This window comes from Clarias gariepinus, chromosome 6 (assembly GCF_024256425.1).
Source record: "Clarias gariepinus isolate MV-2021 ecotype Netherlands chromosome 6, CGAR_prim_01v2, whole genome shotgun sequence".
In the NCBI taxonomy this organism is placed as follows: domain Eukaryota; kingdom Metazoa; phylum Chordata; class Actinopteri; order Siluriformes; family Clariidae; genus Clarias; species Clarias gariepinus.
The window spans coordinates 34,642,873-34,660,173 of NC_071105.1; the positions used below are offsets into that span (position 1 = coordinate 34,642,873).

General features: G+C 36.6%; 1 protein-coding gene across 1 annotated transcript in view; it reads left to right on the forward strand.

The window, feature by feature from the left end:
- LOC128526720 (voltage-dependent T-type calcium channel subunit alpha-1I-like) overlaps positions 1-17,301 on the forward strand; it is a 129,539-nt gene that overhangs the window by 21,771 nt on the left and 90,467 nt on the right. The window contains exons 3-4 of the mRNA XM_053498853.1: positions 82-179; positions 14,193-14,352. Of these exons, the coding sequence (XP_053354828.1) occupies positions 82-179; positions 14,193-14,352 (258 nt within the window). The remainder of the gene's footprint in view (positions 1-81; positions 180-14,192; positions 14,353-17,301) is intronic.

Below are 17,301 nucleotides of genomic sequence, written 5' to 3' on the forward strand. Positions count from 1 at the left end.
CTATACACCACCAACGTGTGTATTTTGTATTGCCATTGAGTACATGTATGTGAGTATCATTGAATCTGTTTTGCTCTTCAGGGTTGTGGAATACTCTCTGGACCTTCAGAACATCAATTTAACAGCCATCAGGACAGTCAGGGTTCTGCGGCCGCTCAAAGCCATCAACAGAGTCCCGAGTAAGTTTTCTGATATATTCCTTATGGCTTTTGTTTTTTGTTTTTTATGTTATATACTGTAGCACTTTATGGATTTAAAGAAGCAATCAGTGTAATTATTGCTTACAGTAATTTGAAATTTCCACTCAAACTACTTTTCTTTGTTGTACCAATTATAATTCTCTCTTGCCACTGCTTGTTTTAAACTACATTTCCCATCAGCCTCACAGACTACAACCATGCCACATGCTCTAGCTCATCAGCATAATGCACAGCCCTTGATTATACACAGCTGTTTAATCAGCCTCATGGTATTGAAGGCTACACAGACTCTCATTCATTGCGAAGTCTTGCTCCTGGTGCATGCTAGTGCTGTTAATAAGCTTTTGTAGTATTGATTGATCACTATGTTTTGATTATATTTATTTTTCTTCTGATTTCTGGCATTGCTCCTTTTGATTTTAGTTAAGATGGGTTATGGTCAGGTTAGACAATAAAAATCCCTCCAGGCACCATTGTAAGGTCTGGTGGCAGGAAGAAAGGTGTTTCATGAATTCTAATAAACACCAGAAAAGTGTGGGCTAAATCCGTTTGCCTCTGCCAGGAGGTTGAGGCTTGGCTATTTCATATGTAGTGCTTTCAATAAGATAATGAGATATATAAAAAAATATTTTCAATTTAAAACAATTGGTTAAGCCCATAGTGGTTGGCACTGTCTCCTTGCACCACCAGGCATCTTGCTAGGGTCTGGGTATGATTCCTACGTCATGTCTGTGTGCATGGAGTTCACACGTTTTCCTTATAATTCGTGTTTCCTCCGGGTAGTCTGGTTTTCTCCCACAGTCCAAAGACATGCAGATTAGGCTAACACAAATTCTGAAAGTGCCTGTAGCAAGTGAATGAGCATGTGACTGCTACACTTGCTTTCTTTCTTTTTTTCTTTTTTGCATTTTTTTCTTGATTTTCTCCCTAATTTAGTGGTGGCCAATTCCTCCCCGTCACTAGGGGGCTCCCACATTAAAACTACTACTACCATTCAGCCGGGAGGGCCAAAGACTAAGTGTTTCCTCCGAACCGAGTGACGTTAGCCGACTGCATCTTTGCGAACTGCTTGCTCACGCACCATTAGGGGCGGAGTAACACACTCGGAGGAAAGCGCTAGCCGCTCCTTCCGAGTGCGCGAGCTCACCCCTGATTGGCTGTAAAGCCATGATTAATGTGGGAGTACCTCTCATCCCTCCCCTCTGAGAGAGCTTGGCCAATCAGCCCTCTCTAGGCCTGCGAATGTCTGTGATTGGCAAAAATGTTTTTTTCTGAAACACATTTTCTTTTGTGTTTTGGTCAACGTGAACTACCGTACTATCTCTAGCGTGCCGATATTCAAGTTTGCGCACCAATAATGTCTTGTGTAACGCCCACATGTAAAACACAGACACTCCTACCTCCGTAATAAACACAGAGATGTAAGTCCCATCCGAATATAATGACAGACGTCGTCTAAAAAAAATTCAGAACGTCGTTTGGAAAACTTGTCCCGTCCGAATAGGGCTTTAGACACATTCAAGAAGCCTTTGTCAATATATTGTTATTTTATTTACTTGTATATTAATCTACAGCACTTTAAAACCCTTCTCTCTATGCTAACATGCAGTGTGAACTTTTTCTTGCTCTACTGTACGTTATGGAAAATTTGTCAGTTATATGAAATAACGTGCTCTTCAATTACACAAGTGCTAACGATGCATGCAATTTTCACAAGCACAGGCACTCAAATTTCAAGGGTACTGTAATAAAAACATCAAATCTAAAGAGTAAAAGTAATGATATTTCCTGTTTAACTTGCAAAACAGATCGGTTTAATCACAACGAGACCTTGGAGTATGAGACCCGAGAGCCTCGTCAGTTAGACATGATTGCCCTTGACTTAATTTGCTCAAAGTCCCAAGGATGATTAGATAAGACCAACTAATCCTATTAATCACACATAATGTAGGTTTGGGTAATAAGGAGTTAATCAACCTGAGAGACTTATGCACCATTCTGTATCTTGGAAAAATAAACGTACAGTAGAACTATTTAGAGTACTCACCTGGAAACAGGAGAACTTTAAAAATGTAAACTTTCAGATTGAACTAAACTGCAAAATGAGATCTACTGTAACTAATTTGGAATTTTTGAGAAAAAAAAATATTTCAAACTAAGCAAGAAAACCTATTGTTCCATGTTCCATGTCACAAGGGCGTTAAAAATCATGAAACAATTGCAAAACACTATAATTTCACCTCCTACAGTTTGGTCCCAATGGATCAATCAGCCTGCAGTTGTGTATGCAATTTAGGATCAAAACTAGTGTTGGTTAAGTTTTAATTATAACTTAGAAAAGATATTAATATAGCTTCGAATATGATTTCGTAGCGAGGCATCTGGCAGCAAGTTGGAACAAGGAAAAGGTGTTAGGTTTTGTTCCTTTTAAAAACAATTTTAATTACAAAGTTTATTGAAGATCGTGAGAAACATTAAAAAACAACATACAGTACAAACTACAGTTTGATACGTCATCAGCCTCTTTCTCCTACCAATTTCAGTTTCACTTCTGTTTTTAATGACATCACATATCACACATTAGTACCGTAAATAGATGGGCTATAAAAGGTCTGATTGGTCATCAACCAACTACAGTACATCAGCTCCAAGAACTAGGAAGAGTAGAAGGCAATGATAAGAATCAGGAGAAGTAAGCATTTCATGTTTTTTTTTTTGTTTGTTTTTTGAAAAAGAGTGGACTGGAAAGTCGGCTTTAAAGGACCATGAAGTTTTGAGGGAAAGTGAGATCTATAGGTGCTGGTGATGCAACTCACAGGACTCCAACCAAAGCGTAGAGCAGAGGGAACTAAGAGGGAACATTTAGAGAAGTTAGAGTGTGTGGAAGTGCCAGATAAAAGCAGATGATGAGTTCAGGACAGGACAAGAAAAGACCAGGGAAAGGAAGCATTAGTTTTTTTTTTTTTTTTTTTTTTTTTTAGGGAACGTTGGACTGGAAATGCGGCTTTAAGAGGCCAGGAAGATGAGGGAGAATAAGACATACAGTAGGCGGTAATGCAACCTACAGTACAGGACTCCAACCGGCATAAAACAGTAAGAAAGAAGAAAAATAAGAACCAATGTACATGTATCTCTGTCCCATCCCAATTGGAGAACGGTGCATGGTGAACATAACCAGGCCATATGTGATGCTTCCTGCACACATCGTGGGTATTTCATTTCTCGTGTACACAAAGTAATTGCACATTTCCTCAGTCTCCTAGTATCGCCCGTCTGCTTAATTTTCTTTTAAAACTGTTATTTTAGTAAAAAATCAAAAAATAAATCATGACTCACGAATGCATCAGATTCAGTGTTAGTGGTTGTTTAAAGAAGAATATAGAGCAATTTCCAACAAACGTGTGTGCCTGCTGATAATAATTTTCCCAAAGTCCGGAAATGGTGTTTACTTCATTTCGCTGGCAAACGGTTGATCTATCTATAGAAATAAAAGCAATTTATATAGTAATAATACAAAAATAATAATAAAAACTAGCATTATATTAATAGATAATAATAGAAAAGTTCTCAGATTATATTAAGTTCCTGTTTTATTTTCTTATATTTAAACCATTAGATTTTTTTTTGTTCAATAGCATTAACCTGTGAATAAATACTGTATGCGTTCTTAATACTGCACTTATATGTATTTAATATAAACGTACCACGACACTTACATATAGATAATTGGATATCTACAGTAGCAATAAATTATAATAACCCTGCTCTGTTGTTGCTTATTTTTCTAAAAGGACATGCCCCATTGTTTTGTATTTATTGCTTCATTAAGCTTTATTAGTTTTAAAGTAAAGAAAAGTTTTCTCTTTACAAAAACATCCCTATCACAGTTCGGTCATGCTACTGTAGTGAGAGAGAAACTCAGAGTGACGGAAAGAAATAAGATGAGAGCACAGGAGATATCGCTAACGGATAAAATTAGTGCAGGATTATACTCTATATTACAGAGAGTGTTTAAGTGCGGAATATTGGAAGAGATCTTTTAGACACGCCAGCTATTATGATGCAATAAAGGAGCTTAAGGTTTTTTCTTCATTCATCACTTGAGTTTAATTAATGTCACACTCAGAAAGTTGCACCACTTGTTCTTCTCTTGCCTCCATTCTCTCGCTCACTACACATTTAAAGTGCATTCAATCCTAATAAACTGCTATTGTCGGAACAATAAATCTAATATAGCTAGCGTGCTTAAATTTGACGTTAATGCAAGCTGGAAAATGGGTACACAAGCAGGCATTAAGTATTCAGATCGATTACCTATGTTGCACCACGCACGCTTCTAAATCATTGCTACTACTAAATGATTACAGTGGGCATTTAGAGGGTGGGGGTTGAGAGGTGGGAATAATTGGAATAAATAACTTTTTAGGTGACCTACAGTACCACTAATCATTATTGGCATATGTACCCAAATAAGAAGCACTGGTTGTTTGAACCATGAGGCTTATATGGATCCAATGATTGTTTAGCTGCGACTGTACGTGAATTTTGGGAAAATAATATAAGAACAAAGTTTCACTAATTTATCAAACTTTTTAATTCAAATTGAATTAGTCACGGCACAGTGGCTTAGTAATTAGCACTGTCTCCTTGTACGTCCAGGGTTTCATTCCCGGCATGGTTCGATTCCTGTCTTTATGTGCATGAAGTTTGCATGTTCTCCCCATGCTTGGTGGTTTCCTCCAACAGCCCAAAGACATGCAGATAGACTAATTGCTGTTCCCAAATTGCCCATAATGTGTGTGCGCCCTGCAGTGGATTGGCACCCTGTCTAGTGTGTACCCAGCCATATGTCCTGAGTTTCCTTGGATAGCCTCCAGTCCCCCGACGACCCTCTTTATATAAAGGATTAAGTGGTAAGCCATTCCATTTCCTAACAATGAGCATTTACTGTAGATCGAGTTCTTGCATTGGTACATATCGGGTAGGGTTGGGTTGGGGATGTGCTGGAGGTTACCCCTGTGAAATTTAGGCACAAGGTGGAATCCCACAGAATGGAATACACATGCAAACACCCACTCATTTCCTGTGGGTGATTTCCAAACACCAATGCACGTCTTTAAACTGTGGGAGAAAACCGGAGTAATGGGAGGAGAACATGCAAACTCCACACACTCAGATCGGTTTCATCATTTCAGAAGACCTTCATCAGGGTACAACCCATAAAAAAACAAACAGAGCTTTGATTATAAAAAAATAAAAAAATAAATAAATAATCTACACTGTGATTATTAATGCATATTAATGGAAAAATTGCATACCTAATTTATGACATATAAAGTCTATAAAATCATTAATTGTTAAGGCAATACAGGTACTGTACCATGTAACATTTTGTATCATGTATCTAGTTTAACCCCATTTGTATTCTCGCTGTCTAATTAGTTTAATGGCTAAGCTTGTGTTTTAAGGTCATATTCACAGCATGCATGGTTATTTATTTTAATTGTAAACATTAGCGCACACGCATAATACAGTATATAGAGCCATCAGGGTCAGGGAAGCAATGATGAATCATAAAGTGAAATGAAATGTTTAATGCTAGGGTGTGTTATGTACTGCACTGTACTGCACTGTACTGTAGATGTTTCGCTTTTCAAAGAATGAGTCAGAATGGATATTCAGTGCGTACATAACGCATAATAACTTTTATTTGCTATTATAAACCATTTAAGAGGGAGGTATATTTGAGACTGTTTATACCAACGTTCAGGAAAAGTGAAAAAGAAAAAAGTGAAAAATATTTTGTACTTTATATTGATGTCATTTTATCATCAAAAGACAGGAAGCATTTCCAGCTAGCCATGTCATCCTGATGTTATACAACAAACGTTCCCTTTTTCCCACACTACTGCCTTCTTTTCTCAAAGTAACCAGATTGAGGGCTGAAAGTCATTCGCACGTTTAACACACAGGCTCCAGAAGCAGGTGGATGTAATTGCAATTGCTTATTCAAGAATGCAGATGGTAGAGATCAGATCACAAGCCGTCTGGTTCACTGAAGGCAACTAAAGAAAGAAGAGCCTCGGTAAATGGAATCGCGGCTTGTAGTTACAGCGGTCACATCTTGCAGTTACTCTGAAATCTCTCGAGGAGCGTATCTTTGTTCCATGACTCAAGTTCAGGCATATCTTTACTCCATGACTCAGGTTTAAATGACTTGATGGGAAAATTCTTTACATGATGACTCAAGTTCTGTAATGATGAAATGAATCCAGTGTATTGTACCTGCAAACTTACACAGGGATTAGTGACTTCATTTAACTCCCTCTTTTGACTTTGCTATTCATATATGCTAGACTCTTGAGTTTGGAGACATGAGTGTACGTTATGTTGGATTTGTATTATATTCATTAAATGAAGAGTTACAACTGTGACATTCTTTTTTCATATATACAGTGTAAACTCTTCCTACAGCACTCATTTAATTATCATTTATGTATCCTAAGTTAAAGAGTCATGTGTGTTTCATTCGTGTTTCATTTTTGAGTTATGTGAGTGTGATTCTTAAACCCTGAGTCATTTATATTTGATTCATTAAACACAGTCGTTTTTGTGATTAATTGTTGATTTCTTTTTCCTTTTTTTTTTTTATTATTATTATTTTTTTTAAAGAATTTCCTTGGACATACATATAACATTTTTACTGTATACGAGTAATCTAAATAGTTCCTACCACACTCATTTAGGAATATACTGTACTGTATATAAATTATTCCTATTACACTTTTTTAAAGATTCATTTATGGTCGAGTTAAAATTTATTTACGAGTTACTGTATGTGAGTATGATTCTTAAACACAGAGTCATTTGGATTTGCTTAATTGAACACAGAGTCATATTTGTGATTCATAAAAAACATACTTTTTTTAAAGATTGTTTTTTAGACATACAGTACAGTCATCCTTTTTAATATAAACCGTCTAAATTAATCCTACCAATCATTTGATCGTGATTCATTTATGGTATTGTAAAAGAGTCATGTGAATTATTCTTAAACACTGAATCATTTGTATTTGATTCATTGATTCATTGTACATAAATTCTTCCTATTGCAATTAAAAAAAAAGATGTATTCATGGTAGAGGTTAAAGTTATCTGAGTATGATTTTTAAACACTGAGTCATTTGGATTTGCTTCATTAAACAAGGAGTCATCTTTATAATCTATATTTGATTTTTATTTTCAACTTTTTGTACCTCAAAAAAATGTTTTGGTGTTTTGGACATACAGCTATCCTTTCAACATGAGCAGTGTAAATAATTCCTACTACACTCATTTATCATGGAGTAAAGAGTCATGGGAGAATCATTCTTGCACACTGAATCATTTGTGTTTTGATTCATTGAATTAAGAGCTATTTATTTATTAAATTGTAGAAGTTATGTTATGTCAATTTTTTTTACATGACTTTTTTTTTTTTTTACATATTTGTGGACATGCAGATTACCACCGTGCAAATGTATTATGTTAATAATTTACACTGAACACTGAGTCATTTGTGATTTGTTTATATTAAATTCAAACATCAAAGAGTTGTTTATTTACACTACGTATGAGTCCTTAACTAGAAAAAAAAATCATTGTTATAGAAATATAAAAATAAAAATATTTCATCGAAAAAGAAATGCCTTTATGAATATAAATTATTGTAAATAGTTCCTATAACAGTTATTTGATTGTAATTTGAGTATGAGGTCATTTGGGTTTCATCTGAGGATGATTTGAGTCATTTGAGTCACAAGTTGAGTCACTGAGTGACGAGTCATTTCTGTGATTCAGATTTCATTAAGCTCCCACTGGATGCATAATAATCATTTGAAAATCACATTCAGTAATTGAGTAAATCAAGAGTCTTTTATTATTTATTCTTTATTATTATCTGTAGAAGCATCATTAATACAGTAAGAATCATTTCAGGAGAGCAGATAAGATACAGACGTGTATTTTATTTTATACGTACAGCAGTAGAGGTTACATTAGAACAAGATCCATGTGACGTCAAACAAGGGGGGGGGGGGGGGGTTGGGGTTGGGAACGATGATCTGGTGATCAAAAAAAACACAGGAAGTAAACTCAAGGTTTCTGTGACTATGTGGCTGTTAGAGCTACACTGCAGCGCAAAGATTAAAACCCAGCAAAACGTCTCCAGCCCTCACCAACGGTCATTAACCCTTAACAATTTCGCCACAACAAGCAGACCAACAGTCCCAGCACTGGCTATTAATAGCGATCTGTTGAAGTTTTGGCCCTAGTTCTGCCCCAAACATTTCAAAGCAAACTTTCATTAGTGAGACAGCAGAATGCTGACCTGTAAGGCTTTATAGTGCTGCAAAGTCTCAGGCTGGTCCAGAGCCCAGCTGCTGTAATTCTCCCTGCTTTATTTAGCTGCTTATAAAAGAAGCAATAGGCTATTTAATTAAAGCCAATTTTCTGACAGCAGCCATTCCGGCCTGAGAAACATATTCTTCTGCTCACAGATTGGGATGGACAGTGGAGCCAGGAGACAGCAGATGAAAAAAGGAAAAAAAAAAAAAAAAAAAAAAAGGAGTGTCATTTTTAGCACAAACACAAGCTCTCAGCACAATGGCCTATTCAGTAAATCACTAGAGAGGACCATGAGCACAGATGTCTATCGCTGCCAGGTATTTCTCACAAGGTGCACGTTAATTAAAATCATATCCTCTGTGTTTTCTAAACTTCACTTCTTCTCATTGCAAGCAGACTTGTTTTTTGACTGGCAGATAGATATTAACACTACATAGATTAATTATATTTAAAATTATTAATAATAATAATAATAATAATAATAATAATTGAAAGCTAAAACTTCCCAATATTGAAAGTATGTGCTCCATATTTGTGTTTTTATTACTGTTTTCAGAAAAAGACATCTCTTTTTTTCTAATGCTCACTTATTTATTCATTCAATATTTTTCCTAATATACAGTGCTGTGAAAATATTAGAATTTTGAAGTATTTCCTGTTTTTTTTTTTGCATATTTGTCACACTTAAATGATTGCGATCATCAAACAAATTTTAATATTACACAAAGACAACCAGAAAAAAATACAAAATACAGTTTTTAAATGATTATTTTAATTATTAAAGCTGCCCAAACCTCCTTGGCCCTATGTGAAAAAGTAATTGCCCCTAAATCTAATTACTGGTTGTGCCACCCTTAGAGGTAACAACTGCAATCAAGCGTTTACGATAACTGGCAATGAGTCTTTCGCATTGCTGTAGAGGAATTTTTGGCTCACTGTTTTTTGCAAAATTGTTTTAATTCAGCCACTTTGGATGGTTTTTGAGCATGAACGGCAGCCACAGAATCTCAGTTGGATTTACAGAAGTCCAGACTTTTACTAGCCCACTCCAAACCCTTAAGTTTTATTTATTTTTATTTTTTTAACCATTTAGATGTGGGCTTCTTGGTGCTTTGGATCCTGAGACCATCACACTACCACCACCGTGTTCGACTGTTGGTATGATGTTCTTTTTATGAAATGCTGTGTTAGTTTTTGCCAGATGTAAAAGGACATACAACATTCAGTTAAACTTGTCACATCAGTCCACAAAATATTTGCCCAACAGTCTTGTGAATAATCAAATTTTTATTTTTGGGCAAAATTGTGTTCCTTTTAGTCAGCAGTGACTTTCAACTTTACTACGCTCCCATTGATCCTATTTTTGCTTAGTCTCTTTCCTATGACCTCACCTAAGACAAGAGAGAGCTGCAGTTCTTTGGATGTTGATCAGTACAATAACTTCAGAATCTAGAAGTTGAATTATGGACATTTTCTCTCATGATGACTTAAAGGGGAAAAACCAAACTGCCATCTTTAAGCATAGGTTTTTAAACTGAAGGGTTTTTCATTATGAAATAAATTTTTTAAGTTTTTTAAGTGAAGATGTTTCTGATGTATGTTTTTAAGGTTAAATGCAAATTAGAACATTACAGTGATTCTAACAGATTTATGACATGAACATGGAGACACTCTCATACTAATGTTGAACTACTGTAAGAACTAAGACTGCCTGAAAAGGTGGGTCTCGGTCCGCTCCCAAATGAATCCTGGTGCTGTTCGATTAGAATGTGAACGGGCCAAAGACGCAGTATGTAAACAAATCAAGTCTGTTTTGCCAGCAATATCTGATATGATGACTGAATACTGGGGTGAATTTACCCCAGAACTTTCTCGATTCTTTTTCTAAGACATCTGATGTAGAGGAGGCAGTATTTGGACGGACAGGGAATGGGAAAAAGTCATAGCTACGGCATGCGTGTTAGCATGGCATTAGATGAGTTTGGAAAGGTGGCCAAATTAAATGTTAAATTTAATGAGCATCCAAGACATTCACTATGGACAGTGCATGAAAGCACAGACGGACTCATTCTCCTCATGTTCTCCTCATGCTTGGTGGGTTTCCTCTGGTCCCTCCGGTTTCCTCCCACAATCCAAAAACATGCAGATTAGAAAACTAATGTATCATTTCATGCTTTAGTCCAAACCATGAGAAACAATCTAGAGGTATGCCCACACCAGTTTCCCATGGAAAGTATGTTTGTTTTTTTTATGTTCAAGGACAGCAGCATAGGTAGGGCAGTAGTTGGCATTAACACCTTACAGGTTGAGGGTGTTGTTCAATCCTTAGGTTGTGTTAAAATCAATGCAAGATTCAACACGTCCCCCTTTTTTCCTCCATTTTTCTTCAACCTCTCCAAACATGCTTGTTGGTGGATTGACTACTCTTCGAAAGAATGTGCAAACGTTTGTGTCTCTGTGATAGACTAGCATCAATCCGGACAGTATTCCCGTCTTGCACCCAGTGTTCTCTGTATCCACTGTCACCCTGATCAGGATAAATTGCTACCTGGAGAGAAATGGATAAATGAACAAATGTCCTTTGCCTTCCATTATAAATGAACTTGACTGACTGTTTTCTCAATATGACAAAGGATGTAGTGGATAGAGAATAGATGGGAAAATGGTAGAGTATTCCATATTCTTTTCACTGCAATTTTGCAAGAACCCCTTGCCCTCATTTCTTTTTTTTTTTTCTTCTCTGAGCTACTCGGAATAATTTGATTGCTATTGGACTGGCTTGTATTTAATTCGTTTTTCCCAAGTGTTTATCTCATTCATCTTTTTAAAAATTATTCCTGTCTCACTCACACTGAACTTTGTAAGTCCTTCTCTGCATGGGTTCTTTCATGTCAAAAAATGTTAGGCATCTCTCTCGCGTTCTCTCTCTCTCTCTATCTCTCTCTCTCTCTCTCTCTCTCACTCTCTCGTACTGTTTTTCCTACTTACCCAATTGTCTCTATTCAAAAGATAAGCTTTCCATAGAACAAACTATATAAGGACTTTAACTTTAAATCCACTTTGCCGTGAAATACAAAAAGTTACATAAAAGATTTCTTATCACCCTTTCGGGATTACCTTAATACTGTACATGTAGTTGCCTGCAACAGATTTTCTCCTACAACCACAATCAGGGTTGTAGGTAAATGGCAGCATTTTCGAATCATTGTTCACTCTTTCTATTTTCGAGGTCAGAAAGAAACTTGTCATTTGCACTGATGTGTTTGGAGAGACTGCACAAAATTATTCGTCATGGAGACTGCGATTAACAGATGTGATACTGTAAGTGATGTAGTTTCTATGTTACCTGATAGAGTAAAGAGTCTAGAGTGCGTGTACATAAGAGGACCGGCAATGGAATGTAAGGAGCTGATTTGATTGGATATTACAATGTTACTCCTAACACAATACACTGGTCGTTTAACACAGTTATGAGAGTAAAAACTCTCTTTATTTCTCTATATAATCCCCTGCACTCCTAATGCACTCATCCCAGCGTTTCACTACTGCTCGGATACCATCAGGGTAGAAAGTCTTCTCAGCATGCCAGATCCGAGATCAGACTGCCTGCATAAACGTCTGAGATGCTGGCCTCCCAGGAACTCCTTTAATGGCCCAAACATATGGAAATCACTTAGGGGTGAGATCAGCACTATACAGTACACAGGATATGGCAATAACTCTCAGACGAGTTCCTGTAATGTGCAAGTTATCCATCGATTTCCATTCACTCCTATATTATACTGTATACAGGATCAGGTGGGGCTGAAGCCAATCCCAGGAGACTTGGAGCACAAGCTGGGGTACACCCTGGACATAGTGCCATTCCATCACAGGGCAAACACACATACACACACACTCACATGCTCAGTCACACACTACAGCAATTTTGGGAACCATCGATTTTTAAGTCTAACACACTATAAAGTTTACTGTGGACTTTTTTTACAATTAGGAAAAGGAAAAAAAGACTTGGCTTGATTGACAGATTGGTGATTTACTGATTAACTTATTGGCTGACCCAGAGGACATGTTGAAACGCTTTGTCTGTCCACATGAAGCCTGCCTTTTTGCCTTTAGCTGTCTGCCTCTGGCATGTGCTCTGTGCACCATTAAGATAAACATGGCTGACCACTCTGCTTTAAACAGCTGCGAATAAGTGCCATTAAGCCATTAAAGGAATTATGGGCATTAAGGCAGGCTTTGGCTCTCTGAGCTGATGGATGGGATCTGGAAAATGCCTGCTGATCTTCTGCCTCACAGGCAAACACACACACACACACACACAACCCAAAGATTAATCATATCTTTCGAAAATTGGCTAATGCCGTGTTGAGTAGTACTTTTTCTGGGCTATGTGTCCATCAAAATATAGACCTTTTGCAGACACATGACTTCATTCACAACAGCGAATGGCAGAAGTACTGTTAACTGACATTAGGCTACTGTGTATTTTTATTATTAATTATGTTCAAGATGTATTTCACAGCCAAAAATATAACAGGAAGGATTACTGAATTATTTTACGGATTATCTGATGCTTTGCTACACAGATAGAAGAGTAACCTAGAGATTGATGGCTTCTGTTCCACTGATTATGTTCATATTTAGTATGTAGTGGTGTAAGCACTGTCGCATTGCACCTCTAGTGTTGAGGTTCGAATCCTCCTTCATGAGACAAAGTGTTTAAGATGACAACGGTATCAGATGTGTTTTTGTGTGGGGTTTTGGTACTGACATCTGGTCAGTAGCCTCCCTTTTGCCATCCAGATGTGGACAGACAGTTGTGTAAGTGTACCCCCTTCAACTATCTAAAAATGTATATATGTAATATGGCATCACATGCAGGACTTAATTCATTCGCCTCTGGGTTAATATTCTTATGCTATAACAGTGTTATCAACATTTTAATTTAGAGCAATGTTACTGTACATCAAAATGACAAGGATTGATCTGCATCTACACTACTGTATATCTGCATGACAACAGAATGGACATGTACTGTGCTTGTTACTCCACAGTACTTGTGCTTGTGCGACAGTGCTTGTCGCCATTTTTTTGGCACATGTATTATTGTGAAAAAATGTTATTATTAAAAAAGGATTATTAAAATGTTGATTTTTCACCATAGTTCGAATGGAAATATAAAATTATTGTATATGTGTACTGTTTATTGTATTGTTGTTTGTGAAGACTTTTATAAAGTGTGCAAGTCTATAACCCTTTTAGAAACCATATCTCACTCTGTGTGCAGTTTGCAGATCATTTCCCCAGTAATCTATCAGCTTTGGGATAATGATCATAGTCACTGAGGGATTTCAATTTCTTTGGCATGAGTTCTCAGACGCTCACATGCTGCCAGTTATTCATGACAGATGTTCACGCATAACCAGAATGACTGGTGATTACTAGCATTGTGACAGTTAAAGATTAAACAAAGAAGCGACGGAAATCAAGCATCTAGAATGTTAAATTTTTCTAAAGAGAAATTCCCAGATGCACAATAGGCATGTTTAATGGCACAATATAATAATAAAATTGTGTGTGTGTGTGTGTGTGTGCACGCAGGTATGAGGATCTTAGTAAATCTACTCCTGGACACACTTCCAATGTTGGGCAACGTGCTCCTGCTCTGCTTCTTTGTCTTCTTTATCTTCGGCATCATCGGCGTGCAGCTGTGGGCGGGGCTTCTGCGAAACCGCTGCTATCCTGATAAGAATTTTACGCTGTGAGTCTAAACTTTCCTTTCCCATCTGAGCTGTGGTGTCATGCATCATCATCATCATCATCATCGTAATAAACAGATTTGTGATCGGTCACAATCTGCTACAATTAATGCTTTTATTTTTTCTCAGTCTTCTGCAATTACAGTAGTCTATCCAGGGGCGTATATACAAATTTTAAGTTTTGAAGTAGCTAAATTTATTTTCCAGGTATCCTGCAACATACAGTATAGCGATCAATATCAATATGTACATGATGGACATGATGGTAGGTGTATGATATGGGAGAGCTGGCAGGTGGGTGGGACTTTCATGCAATTGTGGACATGGTGATTTATGTTCATAAGGAACAGCTTGGGCAGTTGGGTAAGAAAACAGGCTATGCATGTGGTCTCCCTGCATGAAACTCAAATTAGATGCACATAATTAAGAAAGGAAATAAGTATATATTTCTAGCCATATTGGACCAGATAGAATTGTAAAAATAATTTTAAAGCAGAAGTTACGAGCCGTGTCATTCTGACCTGGAACCTAGAACACACACACATACATGCACGCAAGCCCATATACACACTCACACCAAGTAACCAAACTTTATTTAGTCACAGAGAGAAAAAAAAAAAAAAGCATTATAAAAACTCAACCCTGGTCCTAAGTATAGAGTCCTTCAGCTCAGCCACTTCGTTTCTTTTTTTCCCTCTCGTATGGCCTGAGAGCTCTCTGGAAAAGTGCAAGGTACAGTATAAAAAAAGGAGCATCCAGTTCTTATTCAACTCAGGTATATTCTGCCTTATTAATAACCAAAAAAAATCAATATGATTAGAGTGTAAAAGGGGAAAAATACACTGGATTAAATAGTCATGGAAAGAAAATGCTTTGGGTATTGGTTCATGCAACAATAAGCAAAATGATGCAATTTATGTGCGAGGGCTGTTAAAAGCTCGAATCTCATTGATCAGAAAGTGCTGAATTATTATTATTATTATTATTTTATTATTATTATTATTATTATTATTATTATTATTTACAACAGCAGCTCATATAGTAGGTCTGTCCCAGGCTTACTCATGGTAACAACAGCAAATGTGGATTTAATGATTTATATTTTTTCAGCACAATCTATTTATTTATTTATTTATTTATTTATTGATTTAGTACCCATCGTTGATGGTTAAACAGTTTGTAAAAATAGTTAAAGATTAAAGCTAAAAATAAGCTGATCGGCTTTAAGGTTGAAGCCCACATACATGTCCGTCTGTCTTTCTGTACGACAGAACTCTCTGAATTACTTATTAATACAAAGAAATAAAAATTTGTAGGGTTGAGTATCCGTGTTTATGTTAAGTTGTACTTCTTGCATCGTCAGCCAAATACACTCCCTGTTTATTGATCGGAGGTTGAATCACAAATGAAAAAATCAAAAAAATAAATCTGATAAAGTGGAAATTTTCTCCTAAAATGACTCCAGCATGTTAAAATTCACTTATACCACTTCAGCGCTGTTCAGCAGTAAAAATATGAACTAATCCCAGTAAAAATGTTCAGTTTAGCTTTTCTAATTATTATCTATCGGTGTTTACATTTCGTAGCATATTTTAAAATAGATTATTACATCTGACACATAACTGTTTAGATGGTGCAAGTTAAATCTAAGTATTGCAAAAGTTTTAATAAATTCCATCCAGCAGTCGATTTAAGACGCGCCCACAGTTTGAGGCATGCGCAGTACGCTGACAAAACGTACGGTTTCCAATCTGGCATATAAGTGCTCATAACTTCACCTCAACATTTTGATTTCATTCATCGTGCTGATTTAAAAAGTTTTTAGCTTCATTAAGGACTGGAAAAGTCTCGTTAAATTCTGTTGAGACAGTTTTGTGTAATGCTGTGATAAAATCCTGGCTGGACAGACAGACAGACAGACAGACAGAAAGAAAATTGGTTTTGTGTCCGGCGATATACTGTATGGAACGTAAAGATATCACTGAAAGAGCAAATTCTGACAAATGTACGGACCAAACCATTTATTTTTAGAGATAAAAAATCTTGAAAGCACCTTGCAGTGTTCAGCTCAATATGTCACTTTGAATTGCTTATTAACTGACTAAAGAATTGAAATTATACCTTTTTTAAAAAAGAAGCAAGTTGGAAAAACTTTGGAGTTCAGAAGTTCTAACATGTATTAGCTTGTTTTGCAAACACTTAACAACATATACATTTTTAAATACTTTATATATTTTCCAGATGAACTGAACCAAGAACGAGTACTGTAAAGTATTAAAGCAATTACATGCTAATAAGAAAATATTTAATTGAAATTATTCTGCCAATACCAGGATATCAGGAAGTAAGAGAACATAGTTTAATTTCTCCACACCAGAGAAGACCATGGCTCCTGGCTTCATCCCGTCGTTCCCGGACTTTGATCACTGTCAATACATTCCTTACGGGGAGATCCGACAGTCATATTTCCTAGAGAATGTATTTCTAATTGCATTGTATTTCATTGATGCTCGCACGCTCCGTCTTGCTCCAACTCCCTCCAGATGAAGTGCTTCTATTTAACCTTCTCTCAAAGCTCAATAAAGCATGATTATAAGTGATTAAATGCAAATCACTTTCTTAGTCCAAACTACCTTTTCAAAAAAAAAACCTCTCTTCCCTCGTCGCCCAGGTTTCATCAATTTTACGAGCCCAGTTCTTTTCCTCTCTTCCAGTTCCCATGCCAACAATAGGCAATTTACCTTTGTAGTTGTAACGAATAAAAATATGTGAGGATATGAGACCCTGCATTTTTCTCTCTTACATCTCTTTGTTTACACACATTTGATATTATAGACTGCTGGGTCAGCCATAGAAGTGGTATATAGAGTGTATTAGGGTTAAGTGCCTCGCTGAAAGTGGGATATAATACGATTCGGTCTGGTGCCTTAGCGTCTCTGCATTGGGTTCAT